The following is a 22383-nucleotide window of genomic DNA, read 5'->3' as shown; positions in this document are numbered from 1 at the left end:
ATGTATCTCTGTGTGTGTGTGTGTGTGTGTGTGTGTGTGTGTGTGTGCTTTCTCTAAAGGTTTGTTCATATATCATTCATAGTCTTATTTATAGGACATTTTATTCTATTATTATTATTTGTTTTCTGGCTGTTGACAGTATTTTCTGATTTATGGATTGATACAAAGAGATATCCAACATGTCCTTTTATATATAATATATAATATGTTAACAAAATGAAACAAGACTTCTGAACCTGGCTTTATCCATAGTTTAGGTTTCTGTTCTGGAAATGTATTCAACTTATCACATATTTGATAAGATAATGCTGCATTTGCATAGTTAAACACATAATGACAAAAAACAACTGTCTCAATGTTAGTAATGAACTGTGGGAGTTTCATGGTTCAATGTTATACCCTGTTCACCTGCTAGCTCCTCTTCAAACCATACTGTGCTGTTAAATCATGGATTGCATGACGGCCTTGTGTTGTGCTCCACGTCAAATTTGGTATTAAATATGGAATTGCCGCTCTGCTCTTTGCCTGCGTGAGAGTTCGAGGCCTCACGTCCACGTGTCCTCCTCTTGTAACAGCCTCTGGAAGTCTTGGTCTTTTTTTCTTCTTTTTTCTTTTAAAGTGTTCCTTCGGCGTAATAGTTAGTTGAGCCTCGTGTAATAGTCTGTGTTTAAAGGTTCTCCGCTCATTGTAATAGTCGGCAGGAGCTCGTGTAATAGTTGGTGTTTTGTGTGTGAGCAGGCTCTCAGGTAACAGAGGCCCTGCATATGGAATGAGATGGTAATGAGGAGGAGGGAGGGGAGCCTTATCACTGCAGGGCCAAATTCCGACAGTGAATTGCGCAGTTGTAACAAAAGTAACAGAGCGTCCATTCAGCCTGCACTAATCCAGATGGGAAAGTCAAACAGCAGAAAGTCCACGGCACAAACTCATTTCATCACTTTATTAATTTAGATATTGCCTTCTCGCTCCTGTGGGGAGGGAGAGGGGAGGGGGAAAAAAAGCGCCCCTCTGAAATGACCAACATCGGTGAGGCGTTTTGCTCTACATGGTTCCCCCACTTCGTCTCCTCCCGTTATCTGTTTAATTCATCCCGCCAATCTTGGCTGTCTTTACCCACTAAATTTCCCTTTGACACGCATGCCTTGCTTCGCATAATCCTCACTCCGGGGCAGAATTAAAAATGGAAAAAAAAGAGGAGGGAATAGGACAGGTGGCTGGAGAATCCTTGAAATAATGTTCAATGCCAGAGCCGGGAATGATTTGACCAGATTCGAACTAGAGGGGGGGTGTGGGGGGGCTGATAGGGAAATAGTTTTTTCTTTTTTTCATATCCTCTTTATTTTAGGAATCAAGGGGCAGGAACAGGGTGACAGGTGGAACATGTGCAGAGACTGAGGAGTCCCTTAAGAGGCAGGTTGGATAGTCGGTTCTAAATTGTGGTGCCAGAATGACTTCAGGGGGGAAAACTGTTGCAAGGAAGATGAAAATGTCAAAATGTCACTCTCCGGAGGTCTGATTTGAAAAGTTTTCCTCTGCCTACCGAAGGCTGAGGATTGGAATAGACGACTTGTTTCTTCACGTCCTCCTGCATGGATGTAACGTTGGCCCTGTGGGGACTGAATACGGCAGCTATGTGTTCTCTCTACACAGCCATTTGTAGCCGCTGAACATCTGCTTTATCTGACCCATCAGGGCCGACATGCTTTGCCGGAGCAGCTACAGTTCTTTAGGTGGCAGCGCGTCGTATCAACAACAGGTGAAATGGGTTATTTTACAACTGAGAGGTGCAACGTTTATGATGGAGGTTCGATATGATCGGTGCGAGGGCAGTGGAGCGGCGCTGAGGCCTGCCCGTTGTAAAATGAAGTGTACCGCACTGCTGGCTTGTGCTGTGACAAAAGATAGCGTTGCGACTCGAGGTCTAGTTCTATACTGAATAGTCAATCGAACGAGGAATACGTCGGTTTTGATAAATGATAATTTGCAAAGTTAAGGTGCTCCGGTAGTCCAATGGTTACCACCCAACATCCATCGTACATTACTCCCTGGTGTCCACTATTAAAAACAGGCAAGAGAGGAAATCAAGCTCAAGTTAGCGATCCATCCAATAACTGTCCATTTCACTGTTTCACTAAAAACCCCAAATGACGACCTCACGGTGGCATTAAAGGACATTTCATAACCTGGTTAATTTAAACTGGTAAAATAATCAAATGAATTAGCATCAGTTGCATTGCTGCAGCAGGTGCGTTTGATAGTTTATCAGGTATTAAAAGTGACTGTAGAATTAAATACAACAGAGAGAACCCGATGGGACACAGTGCTATAAGCCTGGCCCGGACCGGGAGTAAGACTAAGACAGGGACGAGTGTTTGCCGGTGCTGGGGGAGCGGTGGGGGGGCTGATCTACAGTGTGTTGGCTGCGTGTAGGGGCAGGCTGCGCAGCGCGGCAATGGTGGTGGCGGCGGCAGCAGGCGCACGGCACTATTGATTGGGCTCCACAGGCTGAGACCAGCCAATTCAGAGCACCAGTGAGCCGAGACCGATTGGGCCTCCTGAGTTACAAAATCCCACAGCTCTTCTTCTCTCATCTGCCAAGAAAAAAAAAAGAAAAAAAAGAGTATTTCTCATTCCCCAGGCAAATGTTTTCCAAGAGAAAGTTTGAGATTTTGGGGGTTGAAAAAAGAAAAAACACTGGAGGAATGGTATGACTTGTATGCTTAGGTCACAGTAAAATACAATCACCCTTTGTTGTTGCAATAGAGCCATTCAGAACTGTCAAACTAAGACTAACTTGAAGATCCAAGTACGTTAAAGGCTACGATAGACTTATTGATCAAATGACTCCTTTTTATCATCTTTTAACACATTGCTTAGGATTCACGGCCCAAGATCTCTCTTCACCTTTCCTCCCACAGCAGCAGGTGGTTGTTTCTAGTAAGAAAGCTTTGATAGACTTTACGTTACTGTGCCACAAACACACATAGCTAGCTACCGGCTGGTGCAGCATTCAGCAAGCTAAAGGGTTGGTGGGCCGAAAGAGGACTCCAAACGAATACTTACGTATTCATGGTTACTCCTCTTCTAGATGTGCAAATAGGAAATGATCTGCTAACACGTTAGCAGGGTTCCCACATGTCCTGGTAAACCTGGAAAACAGTTTTCCAGTAATGAGAAACGCATGGATATTTTCCTTTAGCCGAGAATCCACTGGTCTGCTGTCTGTCAGAGCAGCTCTCCACAACAGATAGCACTGCCATGTGAACGGGCTAAGTCACGTTCATGATCATCTTACTTACTTCATCTTACTCTAATAATGTAATGACGCTGCTGGCGAAACGTTTAGTAGAACTTTGACCTCTGTCAAATTGTTTCTCTTTTATTTTTTTTAAGCTACATAGTCAGTATTTTAAGGGTGGGGGTGCTTTGAATACTGCAAACAAATGTTGTACAATGTACACTAATAACTAACAGCCAGAACCAGCTGTGAAGAAAAAGTGGGCGTTCTTGTTCCACACGAGCCAATCAAAGGGCGGGAAGCTTGAGCAGCTTTATAACGCCAACACATGTCGGTGTGTTTTTAGCTTCTTCTGTTGCCCACAAAGTGGCTGAAAATCAATAAATGCAGCTTTTTAAAACCCCAGTGAAGTTAAACTGTTGGTTTGCCTCCTCCTAAAGTTTTGTGTGTGTGTGTGTGTGTGTGTGTGTGTGTGTGTGTGTGTGTGTGTTCAGGTATGGTAAGCTGTTGCCCTCACTCCAAGCCAGGCAGTTTTCAGCAGCTACGGGGCTGAGCCGCATGCTGATCATCCTCGGGGTGATCGAACCGACTGTTAAAGGGGAAAACGTTTCGGAGGAGGTCATCCAGCGTCAGGTCAGGCTAACACACACGATGTATACCCTAAAAGCTGTGACGTAGATTGTTTAAGAAATTAAAAGGCAAAAGCGGCAGAAATCTTTTTTTGTTGTAATTGTTGTGGCACAGCAGCTCAGTGGCGATTAAGAGGTGATTTAGGAATGATTCATCAAGGCTTAAAAGTGTTTCAAAATACCGTCAATGTTGACGTCTCTATAGTCTGGAGACAACGCTTTCGCTAAGCTAATTTAGGAACATAGAGGAAAAGAAAGTGATATGTTTCAGGCCTTTAGAAGCAACGCCTCCCATCTTCCCCCCCTTGCGGCCACAGGATGGTGCTAGTGCGAGAACAATCCTCAGCAGAGAGATGCGAGTGGGTGATGACTGCAGAGGCGTCTGTGTCTCAGTGTCGTCCGGGGCCTGTGAATTGTTTGGCACACGGTCGCCAGGCGTCACTTTTTTAACAATAAATGAGAATTGAACCCGTTCCCGGAGCTGACGTGACGCCGCAGTTTGCACTGTTATCGTCTGACGCCTGCTATACTGTAAACTCAGCCCTCTGACAGGCGGAGAGGAAACAGGCTCATAATATAAGCGACGCATTATGCCGTGTGTTGCAGATGCAGTTTCTCTCCTTTTTTTATTTTATTTCTCACCTGTCCGCACTCTGATCTGCTGTGAATCTGTTTTTCAAAACACACTCACAGTGCTGACATGAAGTCCTGTAGTCATTTCTGTTTCACTTGCCATGGAAGACGTCTCAGGCAGAGGAGGATTAATGGATGAACAACAACCAATATCTTTGGTAACATGGGATAATGCTCTGTAGGGGGTGACACCTTATTATAGCAGGGAAACCATGTTTTGGAGCATTAGGGCCATGGAGATAGAGAGATTCTTGCAGGTTAATTTAGCAGCATTTAAACAACACCGTCCCACTTCAAATTCTTCCTTTTATTTTTTTTTATAAATTGAATTTGTTCGGACACTCGGTGACATCTCTAACATCCGTCCAGCATCACATTTGAGCTGCAGCTGTTCACAGTTGGTTGAGACGCATTCTCTGCAGCCAGCCACCCACGATGTGATGGCAGCAGTGATGAGGGACCCATTTCAGCTTTTCAAGTATTACAGTCGTTGCCAGAGAGATAAGGACATCATTGTGCTGGGATTCTCCAAGGACAGAGAGAGGTTTTGCAGACAGGCTAGTGAAGGTTATAACATGCACGCGCACACACGCACACACACACACACACACACACACACACACACACACACACACACACACACACACACACACACACACACACACACACAGACAGTCACAAGCTCGCCGGACTCAATAGAGCATGCAGTCCATTTCTCAAGGGCATGTTCTGTAACCAGCGCTTAATTGAACCGGAGCAGACCTGTTTGCCGCTATGTTAGCGGCACCAAAGCTATCTCGGTCTCATCGCACGCGGAAGATGGATGCAAATTCTGCTCAGTTTGAGGAGTCTCGTCTTCTGCCTGGTAGCGCGTGGTGAACTCTCTCTAACCCTGAGCCGGAGAATCCGAGTACCAAGACTGAGATTTTCAATGTCGTATCAGTATTCTGGTCTGAGCCGGACACGGACTTGATTTTCACATCTTGCAAACGGATGGAACTAAGAAGTTTAAGAAGTTAGAGTATTCTGCCTCGCCTTGGCATTGGAAGTCACTAGAGCAGCTCTGACTCGGGGATTCAATCAAAGTATAATCATACTGTAAGTGCAGTTATGATAAACGATAGGGGGGGGGGGTCTAAATGAAGCGCGGCTTTGTAAAGATCTTGCTCACAACACATACACACAACCAAGTCTGTCCCAATTTTGGATTGCGTTGCAGTGATCTGGGGTGATTGTAGACGAGCAAAAACAAATGAACCAACTGCGAAGCGGAGCTATGCTTTGTTTTTTTGGACGTGCATAAAATGGCCCCAAAAATTGTCAGCGTGTGGCGATATGGGATCGGAGCCGTGTGGTTAGTCAAAAAAAAAAAAAAAAAGGGTGACATGCTGCGACTGTGGAGTAGCTCCATTAACATGTCTGCCAATAGACTTACCCAACAAATCTCTGGGATTGCTCAGATTATTATCCACGGAGTTACTCTCTGTATTTGTTCTTTAGTGTCACTCGGCTCCCTTCCTTTTTGCTTTTCCGTTGTGTTGTGACTGATTTCTTTTCTCTGTCTCTCTGCGTCTTATAGAAATACCTCCTGAGTAACCCGGCCCACCAGAGCAGTGCCGTGGATGAGCATTACTTTCTGAATGAAAGTGCATCTCAAGTAAGGTATGGTAACCATTTTTGTGCCTGTTTTTTCAAATGAGTTTGCAAGTTTAATGTGGAAGTCAAGATGAACATTGGAATTGGAAACATTATAATATTTCAGTTGTTGTTGTTGTTCTTTTTAAAGGGACATCACACAGTTTAAGCCCCTCTCCAGCAGGACGTCAGTGAGCGTGATCACTGGCGATTCCTTTGACCAGGAAATACCAGAACATCTAAACCAGGTGAGAGAGTTTACCGTGTCGCTGCACAGCTCCACGATGCGTTGTTAACTCTTGTACAGTGACAGGACAATACTAAAGTCAGGCTTGGTGTAACACAAATAAATCCAGAATAAATGATCTTTTTCCTGCACCAGATGGTCGCTGAGCTTCAAAAGAAGTTTCTGGAGGAGTCCTACCCGTCAGCCAATCACGTTCACATAAAAGGAGCAGACCGGCGAATGATCTACAAGAAGCCATCTGCCATCAGCCAGCACCTGAGGAAGCTCGTCAACCGACGACAAGCCAAACAGCAGAGCGAGTGACCCATGGCCAATATGCAACAATAGTGCAGGCATGGACAGGGTAATCATTGAATATGTTTTAAATATTCAATAAAATATTCAAGCTCTCTCTCTTTTTTTCTTTTTTGTCCCCTGCAGCGATCTGTAGAGATTGTGTACATGTCTGGTGAGGTTCATCAAAAAGTCCATTTTTTTAAACTTTTTGCTCACTGGAAGCTTTTAATTTGAAAATAACTGGAGGGTGATTCAGTGCGATGACATGTTTGCTGTCTTAGAGTCGGGAAATCTTATCTTTCAAGTTGTTATTTCAGTCTCTTTACCTGATTGGCCAGAGACAAAAATTAATACATTACTCCTTATCAATGTAAAGGCCACACACGCCACTGCTCATTTTATCTCATTCGGTTTAGTCTTAATATTCTGCCTTTTTATAGCCACAGGGAAACATACATTGAGTTTCTCTCTCTGTCTGTCTCTCTCTGTCTCGTCAGCTGCAGTCATTTGTTACTTGCATATAATTACATCACAAACAGTTGTAGACCTCCATCTTTGGTCTTTTAATCAGCGAACAGATGAGTCTGACCTGCAAAGCTGCATTTTTGTAAATCTGTCTTTATGTACGTCTGCGTCTGTTTTTAACTGCTCTGAACTCACTTGTGTGGCAAACGGGGACGTGATGAAAGAAAGAGCAGACAGCGTTGGTTTATCCTGAGGATTTAAGTTTTAATTATGACACCACATCAAAATAAAAATTTCCAACAGATCTGGAATTTAATTCCATCCATATACATGCATAGCAACAACGTTTTAAGAAACATTTTCTCCCATAATCAGGACATTGGAATGATCATTTTACATCAGCATACCCACTGACCTCCCACCCATCTTGTTCATCAGCAATAAACGTAATTCTTGTACAACTTCTTTTTTTTTTTTTTTTTTCTTCCCTTCGGGGGTTACAAATAATTATATGCACACTCCCCCATTTCATAATACTGCTTTTCAGTAATGTTCCCTCATTTACAAAGTATTGCATTGAGAGCAAAATTTCAAAAAGGGAGACCAAAGTGTATCATCAAACAGAAATACAAGTACTATACAAGAATGCTGCCATCCTCATGAAAACATCCACATCTGAGTTGAAGAAAAGAGACGGGGACAAACAGCCACATATGTATGCAAAGCCATGTGTATATGCCAAAATGTGAGATGCAGCGTTGTGCCTGGTTATCACCCCCAAATGGTGATTTCTTTAAGGCAAACAAGTCATTAGTAGCAATCTGCAAGTGACATTTTGGGCATATACAGAAACTGGTACAGCAAATAAGAATACACAAGTGCCTCAGTAGCTATTTTTGTGTCTACAATGCATCTCATTTTTGTATTGTCTATCTGTTTCATTGAGCCTACACTACAGTGTAAACAATATGTGTGCTACACAAGAATGACTATACAATAACATTACAAACAACTCTGATATAAATTTCATTTTGAATTTAAATTAAGATCACTACTCCTATTAATACTGATTGTAAAATAAATTAATGTGAAAGTGGCACCAATATTATTCTTGATTCATTTTTCTTCTCTTTTTTTTTTCAAACCAATGGTTTTGCATTTTAAAGTCTTAAAACGATGAAAGAAGAAGCTTCTCTTGATTGTCCACAAGCAGCGTTTAGCACTGCAGGATGCACTATTCCAGACACAACAGTGTACCAAAACAAAGGAGGGGAAAAGGGGGGAACAGTCGGGTGGGGGGGTAAAGGTGTGGGAGGGAGAAGAAGAGCGCGTCGTCTTCTTATTTTACATGCTCTGCAGCATGTGATGAACAGTAAAACTTCTTATGGGTAATAAAGTTTGACAGGTTGTTGAACTGGATATCACAGAGGCGGCAGTACTTGCCACTTCCAGAGCCGTTCACGCCTTTGTTGGCTGTGGGCGCCGCCTGCTCGCTCGGAGACTTGGAGGAAGGCGACATGTTCTCGTTGGAGTCGGCCTGGTTCTCGCCGGCCCACGTAGGTGACGGATTGGAAGGTTGGCCGTCTGGCTGGGGCTGATTCTCCTGCTGCGGTGGAGCTGTGCCCGAACGCTCCTCGGGCTTGTGCCCCCCGTTGACGATGACCATGCCCCGGTTTTTGGGGAGTAGGGGAAGGGGCTCCTTGCCAGGGTGGGGGCAGCCATTAACAGCAGGCTGCTGGGCCTGCTCCCTGGTCGCTCCTGTCTCTCCTCCTGCGCCTCCTCCCCCGCTCTGCTCCTGCTCGCTTGCCTCTCCCTGCATCACTGGTCCCCCAGTCACATAATCGGTTGGCTTTATCCCAAAATACGGCGATAGTTGCTCGGGACCTTTCGCCTTCTTTATTGCTCCGGGATAAAGGCAGTGGGGCAGAAACATATTCTTGCTCTCGTCTTTTGATGGGATGAGCTGGGGCTCAGCAAAAGGCTTGAGTCCCAGCACGGTCCCCAGGTGAGGGGGGAACAAGCCTCCGTTCTGCACCATCCCCTTCCCGTTGCCATTCTTCTCACATTTTCCCGGGCTCTTATCGTAGACGTCATCGGGGTTGTTATTGCCTTCGCTCTTCACATCTGGGAACATGGTCGGCTCCAGGCTGCCAGTCTCATTGTGTGGTTGCTGCTGCTGTTGTTGCTGAGCGGCGGCGGCAGCGGCGGCGGCGGCTGTTGCAGGGCAAAAGTTCTGTTTGTGCGCCAGGTAGTTCTCCACCTTGTTAAAACTTATCTTGCACACGGCACATTCGTGATAGTCCAACAGTCTTTTAGGGGAGCTACATGTCTTGTCGGAGACGGGCGAACACTTTTTGCTGAGATCAATGGGGGCGTCCAGCTCCTGCTGCTCCACTGTATTGCATTTGGGAGCCAGAATAGCTTTAGTGACAGTCAAGGAGGCCTCCAGGTGTTTGGGTACCATACCGGGGAAGATGTCACAGCGCGGGTGGAAGCGGTCTGCTAGGCTCTCTACAGCTTCCTGGGAAGTACAAGGGTTCATAGGAGGAATTCCGAGGAAACCTGGCTGACCCATAGGGTTCCTCTGGTGGTCCTGGTCTGGGAGACACATCTCATACATCTTCCTGCGCTTGCGGGCCCTTATGGTTCTCTGCATGGAGGGTACCTTGTTGTTGGACATGCGTTTCATGGGCGGGTCATGACGCGTGGCGCAGTAGTACTGCTTGTGGACCATGAAGGTCTCGTGACGGCTGAAGGTGATATTGCAGGCCTCGCAGACTGTCTTGTTCGGGTCATTGTCACTTTCCACCAAACCCGTACTGGGGCTTTTCCCCTCCAACTGCTTGCCGTTCAGCCTCTCCTCAGCCCCAGTCGGGGTAGTGGCCTTCTTCACCTGTCCGGCTAGATCCTTTTCAGGCTCTTTGGCCCCGGCGTTGATCATGTCCAACACACTGGAGTTCAGACAGGAAGACTGCATGATGTGGTTGTCGGCCTCTATAGGGTGGCAGCTGGTCAACATGCTAACAGAACTGTGGCCGCTGTTGGGGCTCACCGCCTCGGGAACCTTATCCGAGAGGGCGGAGAAGTCTGGGGACTTTGCCATGTGTTGCCAGCGGCTGTTACAGTAGTGCTTTTTGTGGACCAAATAGTTGTCCAGGTTGCTGAAGGTGATATTGCATTCGAAACAGGTGGCCCCTTTGGGCATAAGAGGACTGTAGATGACAGGGGGGTAGCTGTTCCCTCCGTGGCGCAGCCTCCGGTGAACGAGCTCTGACATTTTAGCCAGAATCTCAGAAGCCTGCGGGACTACTGAAATGTCTTGGGAGAAAGCAAACTGAGACAAGAAGGGGCCCATGGGAAATGTAGGCATGTTATGCTGCACAGGGGAGGAGGCCAGCCGGGGGCTGGAGGGCTCAGACTTGATCCTAGTGTAAGAAAAACTGGCTTTGCTGCCTGGGTGGGCCTCTCCCTTCTGAACAGACAGCATGGGCTTCTTCTCAGCCTTGTCTGCCTCTCCGTCTGTGCTGGTCTCCTTGCTGAGGGTCCCTTTGGGACTTCCCAGCAGAGCATCCTTCCTGTTGGCCAGCTCAGCGCGGGCCTGCTGCTGCTGCTGCTGGAGGCTTTCCTCGGGCCCCCTGGGGGAATGCTCGGTGCCGTCGCCTTCCCTGTGAAGTTTGCTGCCGTGCCCATGTAAGTCCTGATGCTGTAAGAGTTCCCTGTGGCTCTGGAAGCTGATACGGCAGTGATTGCATCTGAAGGCCGCCTGTGACAGGTGAGACATGATGTGATGCTGGAATGTAATAAGAGAATCTGCCGTGTAGTTACAGATTGTGCATTTCAAGCTGGTGCCAGGAGGGAGGCTCTCTTCCATTTTGACACCTGTGAAGGAGATAAAAGGGAGAAATGCTCAGAATCTCGCCTCCCACTTCTCCTTTAGAGTTAACTGTAGAAACCATCAAACGCTCATGCATTATGCCAAGCTTATTCCCCTCCACTAGATATTTTTTTCGCTCAAGGATAAACTGTCAGCCGTGGTAGCTGACAGGAGGATATGTATATTTTTTGAAAAGAAATGACATTTTTCCAAACCTGTGTAAAACTCTGTCCTTGTGTCTTGTTTCTAAAACACCCTTTCTTTTAACAATGAATTGAAAGTAGCCATCATCAAGAACAGTAATATATAAAAAAACAAACAAAGTTTTCAATCGGATGGGTTTATAAGCTTTTTGCACAAACTCTTTCATGCATGACGCTGTCACTCACCACTGTGTGAGGTGCTCAGGTGCATTTCCAGGGCCCTGGCTCCGGAGAAGCTCTTGTTGCACTGCGGGAGGGGGCACATGCTGGCCGTCTGATGGGGACCGTTGTCGTTTTCATCCACCACCGTCTCTGGCTCCCTCAGCCGCCCGCTGCAGTAGTACATCAGATGGGCCTGCAGGTTCCTCTCGCTCCGAAACCAGATTCCACATGCCTTGCAAGGGAAGATGTCCTCTGGAGGGACACGGAAAAAAGGGGACAAAGGGGACACGATATCAGGATATATCCGGCACTTTCACATTCATGCACAAAGATAAAGAGCTTGCACGCATGCATGCACGCATGCATGCACGCACCCACGCATATACTCCTCCTCCTTCTCCACTTGTACAGCTCTGACTCTCAAAGCCCGTGTTAAAAGGCTTTTCCCACCAAATCCTCAGCTGCTGCGTATCGCTGCGTTGCTACCACTCGGTTGGTGCCCTTTCTCAAGGGCAAACAAGAACACTGGACCATCTGCTTACAGAAGCCTCCCTGTCGAGCTGAACCCAGATAGCCCTCGCTAAGTAAACAAACACACTATTTGCATGAGGCGTGTATTTTGCAATTAACACGTTCGTGCGAGCCTCTGTGTGTTTATGTGAACCCAAAACTTGAAGGTCGATGGCTCTTATCTCCAGTGCAGAGACTCATCTGGGTTAATCTACGCCCGGCGGAGACGACGCTCCTTGTTAAGCAGGTGACTGAGTGCAGGCAGCGGACTCGTGTGTGTGTGTGTGTGTGAGAGAGAGAGAGAGAGAGAGACGGAAGGGGAGATAGAACAAGAGCATGCACGCGCGTCTAAACAAAGGCCCGTCTCGTTCCAGCTCCCCGCGCTCCTGTTTCGGCGCACGGACACTTACTGTTGACGATGGCGGTGGGCAGGATGGACGCCATGGCGGCCTGCTGCGGCAGGAGCTGGATGCTGTCCAGCAGCCTGGCTGGGTACATGCCCTCGCTCAGAGACATGTGGTTCACCGCCTGCAGACGCGAGTCAAAGTCCACGGCGAACGCCACCAGCTCCTCGCCCTCCATCATGTTCTTGGTGGTGGTGCACCACAGTTGGCCACCTGGACAAAGCAGAGAGATGGAGGAGACGATTAAATGCTTGCTGCGAGGGAAGAAAAACAGCAAAACAAGAAGCTTTTGCTGCACGTACACACGAGTCGTGCTGGACTTGAATGTCAGGGCGTACTCATACTTGTGCTCGCCTTGGGTGGCGTGCACAACATCTCTACAACTCAGCGTTTTTAATGTTGCATAACAGTGAAATGGTGTTGGAAAAAATGGCATTCGAACGTTTCCACAGCAACGCGTCTTTCCAAAATCAGTGCCCACCCGTTGCTCTGGATACTCATGAGGGCTGTGTTTGATGTAGCTCCAAGAAAAGGTCTGAAGACAGAGAAACTGTTTCTGGAAAGACACCTAAATGTCAAGGCTATGGGCACTGCGCATGAAACCCCATTCACCTCCACTGATTTGGCGTGTCGGCGGAAATCTCATAGACTGATATCTGAGACCTGTTCAAATCAAGCCGAAACTACACAGGCAGAGGTGAATGAGAAAATCTGTTTTTGCCAAAATTGGGTGGACAAACCCTTTAAAAGGTCATTTCTGTCTTTTTACTGTCACTCAAACGTCTTTTCCAGCAGCGAGGCAAACCTCAGCCGGGTAAACTCTAGCCTACAGTTGCTGTTGTCAGCTAGAACACTGAGACAGGTCCTTCACATTATTAGATTGTTGTGTTTTGGGATTAAGCATTCCTCTGAAATCTTCTGAACATATTCATTAAGTCAGAGAAAGGGGGATGGGGGGGATAGGGGGATGGGGGGGATGGGGGGGGGGGGGGGGGGTGGGGGGAGAAAGGAGCGGGGAGGGAAGAGAGAGTGAAGGTTTTAGCTTAGATAATATTTATCTCGGCACATGACAGGCTTTTCAGCTGCACTTCATTTTCCATTGAAGAGATTAAAGTTTTTAATGTGACTATTTACAGAAATCTGGCCGGGGAGATAACAACAAACCATGATACGCTCCTGCTAAATGGCAGAATTAGGACATTGTTTCTGAGGAAAGCCGGACAATTAATTAAAGTGCCGCTGTTGGCTCTCAAAGATGTGCAAACATGGCGACGGAGTGTCAGGCTGAGAGGGGACATGTGATTTTGAGCCCCGGCTGATGTGGAATAAAGAGAGTCCTGAGGAGAGAGGTGTGAAGGCAGGGGGGGGGGGGGGGGCTAGAAGAGCCCCGCCACACACACACACACACACACATACATGGAACACTGATTACTCATGTTTAAAACCATCTTGCAGATGCAGAGAAGGTTCTCCAGTGCAGCTCTGCATGACAACAATCAGCCACCAGGACTTCACATCATTACGACATGCTTTATGTGTAAATCATAGGTTCTCGTCGTGGATTTGCCCCATTATTTTAATTCCAAATTGAATATTACATATTTCACATCGCTGTTTTGATTAAAACCTCCCTAGCCCCTTCCTATCTGCCGGTGAAGTGCTGGAAATTAGACCAGCACAAACGTGTCAAAGGAGTGAAATAGTATTAAAATATGCTATCTTTCAAAGTCCCATTTGTGTGCAGGCTTGCTTCCTGTGTGTGTGTGTGTGTGTGTGTGTGTGCCAGCGTGTGCATGTCAGCGCTGCTTTAAAGAGCAGCGCCTATCAGTCGGCCAATCTACTGTGACGAGACGCACACTTCAGGCCGCTCCACTTCATCGTTTTGATTCTGTCATACCACACACTGCCTGGAGAGGCCCTTTGAATTTTTATCTCCTAATTAAAATAACAAAACTCCCCTCCACTGTCTGCCCAAGTTACCATCAAGGTAGATACAAACTGCCAGCGACAATGGCGGGGAACATATCGCAGTCGCAGCCACAAAAAGTTTCTCGCCTCCGAATGGATCTCTTAGTTCACACGCGCTCAGCTTACAAAGAGAATGATGAACTAGGCCCCGCTGACGCTCCGATACAAATCACTGTTTTTTGTGGATCAATCCAAATCAAAGATGCTGTACTCTTCCCCCTCAGCCCAAATGAAGCCGATTTAAATGTTTTTACTGCGTTTTTCTCCGGTGGAATATGCGCTCCGATTGCATCCCTTCAGCCAAGAGTGCTGCGGATCCATCTGTTGTGTGCGAGGAATGCTGGAAGTGAGTTTTTAGGACTGCGTGTCCCAGTTTTACCGAGCCACACAAAAACACTGAGGCAGCACTTGTTACAGTCACTCAACCAAGACGAGCTCCTGAGATACATGTGCTCCGGCTGCAGGATTATGGTTTGAAACTACACCTTACACCAAATGTGTGATTGTGCAGCTGTAACATCTGCACGTTTGCACACTATCAACTGCAATCAAAGTACCTGCAGTGCCTGCATCATGCACATAAGAAGATGCAAGGCATAGAGAACCGGTGGGCAACAGACAAAATAAAATGTATATATTCCATGAAGGAGCTCAACAGAAAGATTGGTCATAGCTGTTTCGCTCTGCCAGCCCTTCTTCAAGACAGGTGATTTAAATCACAGGAACGCAGGTGAGCCACCGACGACAATGGCGGTGGAAGAGTTGAGCCGGGATGAGGTCAAGAGTTGGAGCGAAAGGACCGGGAAAAAAACCCCGTTGTGTGGCGAAACTGGGGGAAAGGCCGGGGGGGAAAAGTGGAGCTTGCGATTTGCACTTGTTTGCCTGCTAACTGTCTGCAGTGAGCTGCCTTTGTGCAGTGGCCAATGCAGTTGGAACGACGGCTATTGTCTGAATCCTCCTGCAGAGCACCTGATAAAAGAATAAAGAACTATGACATATTCTAAAAACAATGGAGGAATTAAAGGGAGACAATAGGCCAGCTGCCTCATTAAAACAATCAAAAAACGGCATCCTGTACGTAGTCCAGATAATTAAAAAACCACTGCTTCCTGCAGTCTCTCAATAGCATATCCACCAGCTCACCGAGGCCCTGAGACTGCGGCTCTGCTGGCTAAATGCCCTCTCCTCCTCTCCTCCCCTTTGATTAACGCTTCATTTGAACACGCAGTTGAAGATGAACATATGAGGGAATTCATGAAACAAAAAATTATAATGCAGACCCCCTTTTTTCCCTTCTATAAGCACTTATAAACTAATCAAATGTCTCAGGATGAATCGCAGGGACTCGGGGGGCCGCGTGTCGCCTCCCTTTCGCCTAAAGCCCCGAGAGATTTCAAAGTGCAGGCATCACAGGGCATTTTTTAATTTCCTCACTTTAAATGACTTTATAAGAAAACGGATGTGTACAGTATCTGTGTATGTATGGGGGGGGGGGGCAAGGAGAATAGAGCATGAGATACTTGGGCAGGAATAATTTTTATTTTATTTTTTGGCTCCCTGCAAACCGTGCTGCCGACCACCATATCTTAATGAAACCCCCAAACAAATCTCTCACGCCTCGCGCAAAAAGCGGAGAGACAACAAAGCAGGCAAAAAAATTATACAAATAAATATATAACAGAAGGGGCCCGGATAATTAAACTGGCCTGAAGACAGGTATTCAAAAATGTTGGTGTGTAAACAGCACAACTCTTTAATAGTTGAGCTGTAAAATGCGTAGTTAAGCACATCAGCACTTGCCTCTCCCATCTGTCCAAACACATTACCCATGCAGAGGCCATAACGGCGCCCGAGTATACGGTCCCCACTGCACGCAGCCACATATCACAGGGAGGGGCTCAATGGGGCTTCTGGGGCCCATTGGCACCCAGGGGTCACGTGCCTCAAAGCACCACGGGGCACTTAGAGAAACAGGAGAGAAGAAGTGCCACTTTATGAATTTTTAAAAGAGCAAAAGTTTCAAATCTACATCTAATTTCTCTTTGTCAAGCTCGGTGCGGGTTTCTTTTTTTCCTTCTTATTCTGCTCCTTTAAGTTGTCGTCTCCGTCTGTTGGCCCCCTCGCGCTAACTGCTGGTCTTAATTGCGAAGCGAGGCTAGTGGCGCCTGAAGCCACAGAGAGGGGTGTAATTAAAGACCTCTCTACTCCTCTTGTCTTCTCATCAGCTCCCCAAACTCCTCGCGGTCAAACGGGAACAAGCTTCCATCGCACCTGCGCATATCAAGTAGCTGCGTCGGCGCCGTTGTTAACCATTGCATTATTTATTTCATTTTTTTTATTTGTTAACTGAGCTTTATCACTTCCCGGTCAACTTCCCTCGGAAACATTGTTTGTTCCGCAAACCGCGGATGAACAATATAGATCCTGCGCCCTGACTGACAGCACACAGGTGAGCGCTAAACAAGGCCTCCTCGTGAACGCAGGTAAATATTTGGACCGTTTCACACACACATTAGGGTGACTCATGGCTGTCAAGCTCACCGTCACGATCCGCCATAAACCAGCAGAGAGAGAGAGAGAGAGAGAGGGAGAGAGGGGAAACGCTGAGTTAGACCCGAGCGGGGAACATCATTCACGGGGTCAAACAAGCTTACTATTATTGACGGTACACTAAACTAGAATTAGCTGACTCTACTATTATTTCACCAAGGCACTGACACAGATTGACTCCCCCCCCCTCACCCCCTTTCCATCTCTCTTCCCTCCCTCCTTCCTTCCTCCTTCCTCCCCTGTGGTGTCCCGGCCACCAGGAGGCGCTCTTCTCTTGCTCAACCCGCAGCGCGGTGGATGCGTGTTTTTGTTGCTGTGATGATGCAGAGACGCCTCAGACACGGCAGAGCAGCGTGTAGGCGCCAGACTGCCTGTGCGTCCTAGCAGATAGGAGCTACACAGCTTCCTCTCTCATGAGCAATGTATTGGGATAATAAAGGCATTCTTCTGACTTCATGCGGACTTAATCTTTGCGTCGAGTAAGCTTGAATGTGGGAATAAAATCTATGATTTCTTTTTCTATATTTATGTTTAATAATATTGTCTGTTATAGATTCATTACTGTAATGGCAGTGATCAAGCATACCAGAAAGTTATTTTTTTTATATTTGCAAATCATTTTTAGTATCATTATTATTATTTAGTATCATTATTATCTTTTTACATATTTTAAATTTCTAAAATTTTTAAATTGCAGCAGAAAAAAAATCCCAGAGGATTAAATACATATTTCAGTAAATATGTGTTTACAGAGCCCTGACTCGCCTTGTCTTGCCTGACCCCCCCCCCCCACACACACACACACACAAAAAGAAGAAGAAAAAACACCCAGATTGATCCCTCCTTCTGCACTGCAGCGTCCACACTCATTTTTAGCATCAAGTGTTTTTTTTGTGGTTTTCGTTTGCAGATATAGTCGGCAACCGAGAGCTCATGGATGGCCTCGAGCGAATGGCACGCGGGTCAAAATCCACAAATTAAAAAAAAAAAAAAAAAAAAAAAAGAAGTCCTCCCAGGGGAGCCTGCGCGCACGCCGCTCCCCTCTCCGGTATACATTCACGGGCAACAAAGACATTAAAAGCAGCGCGGCGCCGAACAATGTCATTCAGCGCACATTCATGAACTGTTTGAAGACACAGAGTACTGCGGTGATTCAGCGAATGTTTTGCTGGGTTTAAAAAAAGAAAAAAAAGAAAAATTAAAAACGTTTCACTTTGAAATTAAAAAGACCTTAGTCTCCGTCTAGTCTCTGGAGACGCTTGTTCGACACAGTGAGAACGACACTGGCAGGAGGATGTTTGCCTGGTAATGGTGGTGTAATCATTTTGAGAGAGAGAGAGGGAGTGAAAGAAAAAAAAACTCGAGATGTGAATTAGCAGCTATATTAGAGTGCAATGCAATGTTTTCAATTTATACAAATGTGTTCATATTTAATGGAGGAAAATGTACAACTCCAAGCATCACCCGTTTGAATCAGATTTTTAAAGAAACTATTTTAAGATGCTCAAAAATAAATAAATCTTTTTGGCATTTTATCCCAAAAAACAAAACCCCCTCTGTCAAAAATACAGGGCTATCGAGGATAATTTGCCCTTCCTCTATTGCAGGTAACACGTGTGAGTTCTGCGCTGTCACTCTGAGACAATAACAGCCCCAAATTGCTCCAGCACAAAGCTGCTCCCTCTCATTAGCTGCCACACACAGTCGGCTCCTCCCTGTTCCACGGCAGAGTGGAGTCGACTCCGACTGGCTCCTCTTCCCGCTCCACACCGCTTTATTCTTTATTTGGACAGGTTCGTCCCACTGAGCGCTCCATTAGCCGTCCCCCTCCGCGGGTAGCGCTGCCTGTGTCCCGGCTGGGGCCGGTCGACATGTGTTTACTGCGGGCCCCCCGCTGCGGCGGCAGGCTGGTCGAGGGCCCCGTCCTGACCGAGCCCCGCTAATGGGACCAGAAGACCCCATCGTGACAGGGCGCCGCTGTGTCGCTGTACCCCCCCCCTCCTCCAGCTGCGGCCCCGTGGCCCCTGTCCCCTCTACCCATCATGCCTCGGCGGGAGCAGGTGAACGGCGGAGGGCCAACGCCGGTGAGCTCGGTTTGTCCTGGGAGAGCGGCGCGCCATCGCCACGCGCCTCAGTGGTTCCTCCAACATGGCTCCGGCCCCACGCCACATGGGCCAGGCTTGCCAGTCTGTGTGCGTTTTTATGTGTGTGTGTGTGTGTGTGTGTGTGGGTGTGGTGGTGGTGGTGGGGTGGGGGTGGTTGTATGGTGGATGCCAGCCCTAATGCAAATGCTTGCTGTTTAAAAAAAAAAAATGGGAGCCTCTCTCCTCCACTGTCTCTCCTCTTTTGGAAAGGTCTATTTTGGCTTTCTGGTGCTGGCAGTTATTTTCTCCCTCTCTAGAAGAACAGACAGCCAGGGAGATGCACCTGTCATCCATTTTGAATTCAACATTATTGATCTCAGGAAGAGAATGTATGAAGTGTCTTTTTCCCTTCATGAACACTCGTTGATTTGCGCCTTAAAAACACGCACATTTCTCTTTCGCAAAGTGCCTCTGTGGCTCATTGCAGGCGCGCTAATGTGGTGCTCACAGCAATGCACACACAGACACCAGTCACCGGTGCAACATCCCAGCATGCCCTCTGTCTCTGCACCCCTGTAATTCTACATATTGCTTAAAGTATGCGCTAATTAAATTTTCTGTCGGTTTGCGAGGGAAATAAATAATCGGCAGCTAAAAGGCCTAATTGCGTTTGTCACATCGTGTCCCGGTGGCTGGTGCGTCGGGAGCACAGCCGCTGCCCTTGCTCATTGCCATTCTGTCGTCCTGGCAAGCCCCCGCGCTGCCCCAGGTATCACCACGCGGCCATCTGGAGCCGACATCTGTCTCTCTATTGATCACAAGGGTTTAGCACTTGATCAAACAGACTGCGACAGGAAATTGCTCTTTTCCCCACAGAAAAGGCCAATCGCCTGCGTGAGGGTAATAGAGTGGAACTGAGTTGCAGCGCCGGCGCGGTGGGCAGGCGGGCCGCGGGCACAGCCAGCCAGGCAGGCAGGCAGGCAGGCAGGCAGCGGCGGCGGTGTCAGCCGCTGTGGAGGTGGCCCCGGGATGGCACAAGCGCTAAAGCCCACCACCATGTTACCAAACACCGCGTTTCCAACCTCTCCGCTGCAGCGACACTCGCATCACTACGGTCACAAATTACAATTTACAATCATCCGGTTCCCCACTGCGAGCACAGCACACACCGCTGAGAACCTGTGTGTGTGCGTGCAGGAGATGAGACCGTCACTTCTGATTAAAAAAAAAAAAACTAATCAAAAAACAACAACATTTGAAGAGCAGAATATATCTTTCAAGTCATTCTAATGGAACAGCTGTCTGAAACTGTTAGAAAAAAGAGCTGGATGCGAGTGAAATATGCTACATGATAAGTCCAGCAGATGGTGGGAAATTTATGTATTTCTTCTGAAAGAAAAATTAAAAAATGGTGAGTATTAACACCAAGGCTGCGTTCAGGTATTTGAGAAGGCCTTTCTGCCGTTTTCATGATAATTAAAACACACCACAGGGAGGGGGGGGTTCTAGCAGTGTACACACCTTTAATATAAAATACACAATGTGTTTAATATGTGACCGAGCACCCGGGTGCGATAGTGGGGAGATCCCTGCAGTTGTCTGTTTTCCCTCCCTGGTGTCCCTAGTGGAGTTCAGCACGCCGTTAGCGCCCGAGGTGAACAGCTCCTGAATGTGTGTTACAGCGCGTTAGTGTGAGGCTGCGGTCCACATCTAAAATAGTGGTTTCTCCCGGCTCGGGCATGCTTTCCAGGCACTCGCTGGTAACACCATGTTTAGCAAGCATGGACAATTTGATACTGAAGGTGACATTTATTCAGCATTGTCGCAAAAAAAAAAATATTTAATTGTTCCTGCAGAGAGCGAGATATGTTTTCCCCTTGCCTACAGTGCCGGGGTTGTCCTCTGGAATATGATGCAAATTTGGGATTGAAGCAACTAATTCCTTCCTTGCACCCCTGTACAACCCCCCCCCCCCTTCATTCCCCCTCCCTCAATCCTCCGCCAGCCTCCATCCTCCCCAGACGCGAGGATTCTGATTAATCGTGTGACCGCCCCTCCGCTTTGCATTTTACACAATCTCGCGGCGCCACGGTGAGATGTGTGAGGTGTTTCGCCACTTTTGGCAAGCTGAAAAGATGTAGCCCAAGGAAGAACAAGTCGAAAGTACGAGGGTGGGGAGGGGTGGGTGAGGGAGAAAAAAATATGACCAGGGGACGTGATAAAAAATTATCAGCCAGTGTGTTTTCCTGTTTGGTTTTAATCTACATTTAATTAAATTCTTATCTGCTGTGTGCTTATGGCTGCATTTGAATGGCGAGGCTGCATTCATTATGAATGGTAAAATTGAACTCGGTACATTGTGTGTGGCCCAATAAAGAAACAAGACTCTCGCTGCGGTGCATGCGCAAGCTCCGACAGACATGCGGGAAGAAAGCAGGAAAGAAAAAAAAACAACAAGTCAATTAAGATCGGTCTTTAAATTACCGCTGTATCAAAACAAGGGGTGGGAGTGGGCTCCATAATGGAATCCTGACAGGGCAGAGGGGGCGCGCCTGACTCTCGTTAATATACATCCCATTTGATGCAGCCAATTGGGTCGGCCTGTTTATGGAACGCACACAGTTGATGCGCGCTGGATTTACTAGTCTGTCGTGATAGTTCATAATCGAACGGTGCTGGAGGGAAAAAAAAAGAACTTCAATGAGGTCGAATGGGGAAAAAAGAAATGTCTGCAGCCGTATAATAAGAGTTCCTTCATAAAGATCCTGGTGGTTTATCGGAATGTTAGAGGTCAACAGCAACGGTCATATAGACAATATGTGTGGGATGCTAAAGAGTTAAATCCAAAGGAGTCGGGGGGGGGGGGGGAGTGTTGTAATACTATTGACAGAAGACACACAGCTTATAACGGGCGCGCGGCACATCATAAGCTAAGAACAATATCCCATAGGCAGCACCCCGGAAAAGGACCCTGAGCCGATGCTACAAAGTTGGGCCCCGGCAAAATCCCTAAATCTTTCCATTTGCTTATTCCGAGGAACGTTGGGTGGGTGGGGGGTAGGGGGCTGCCCGTGTTTACAGAGCCTTTCTCATCTCTAGGCCCTGCTCATCCACAGCACTGACACACGGTGTCGACATGATTAGGGGGTCTGCCTTTGCATAGGGCTGTGCGTTGGTGGTTGTGTGTGTGTGGGGAGGGGGGGGGGGGATGAATGACTTTGGTGCATCGTGGAGGGATCACAGCAGATAATCGCTCGCGACTGCTGCGCCGGAGCTCTCAGATCTGGTCTTTAAAATAATGTATCGGAGTCAAGTCTCTCCAAAGCTTTTTTTTTTTTCTTCTTCTTCTTCTTCTGCTTCTTTTGCTCGCAGGTTATCTCCCGCATTTTATGTTTGCCATTTAAAATCTTAACGCGACACGAGCAGCGGAGGGAGAGCAAACACGTCCGGTGGAAGTCGGAGGAACCGGAGTGGAAATGTCATTGCGGGGGGGGGGGGGGGGGGG

General features: G+C 47.3%; 2 protein-coding genes across 4 annotated transcripts in view; one reads left to right on the top strand and one right to left on the bottom strand.

The window, feature by feature from the left end:
- The window catches only part of LOC116398293 (uncharacterized), a 27245-nt gene extending 18434 nt beyond the window's left edge, over positions 1-8811 (top strand). Inside the window, exons 8-11 of the mRNA XM_031874476.1 lie at positions 3733-3871; positions 6080-6162; positions 6287-6383; positions 6518-8811. Coding sequence (XP_031730336.1) covers positions 3733-3871; positions 6080-6162; positions 6287-6383; positions 6518-6685 — 487 coding nt within the window. The 3' untranslated portion in view covers positions 6686-8811. The remainder of the gene's footprint in view (positions 1-3732; positions 3872-6079; positions 6163-6286; positions 6384-6517) is intronic.
- zfpm2a (zinc finger protein, FOG family member 2a) overlaps positions 7589-22383 on the bottom strand; it is a 119682-nt gene continuing 104887 nt past the window's right edge. For all 3 annotated transcript variants that reach the window (XM_031874475.1, XM_031874473.1, XM_031874474.1), the window contains 3 exons: positions 12283-12489; positions 11387-11614; positions 7589-11002 (listed from right to left, as the gene is read on the bottom strand). In XM_031874475.1, the coding sequence (XP_031730335.1) occupies positions 8463-11002; positions 11387-11614; positions 12283-12489 (2975 nt within the window). In that variant the 3' untranslated portion in view covers positions 7589-8462. The remainder of the gene's footprint in view (positions 11003-11386; positions 11615-12282; positions 12490-22383) is intronic.

This window comes from Anarrhichthys ocellatus, unplaced genomic scaffold (assembly GCF_004355925.1).
Source record: "Anarrhichthys ocellatus isolate YVR2014 unplaced genomic scaffold, GSC_Weel_1.0 scaffold81, whole genome shotgun sequence".
Taxonomy (NCBI): domain Eukaryota; kingdom Metazoa; phylum Chordata; class Actinopteri; order Perciformes; family Anarhichadidae; genus Anarrhichthys; species Anarrhichthys ocellatus.
This window is presented reverse-complemented; position numbering and strand designations above follow the sequence as displayed.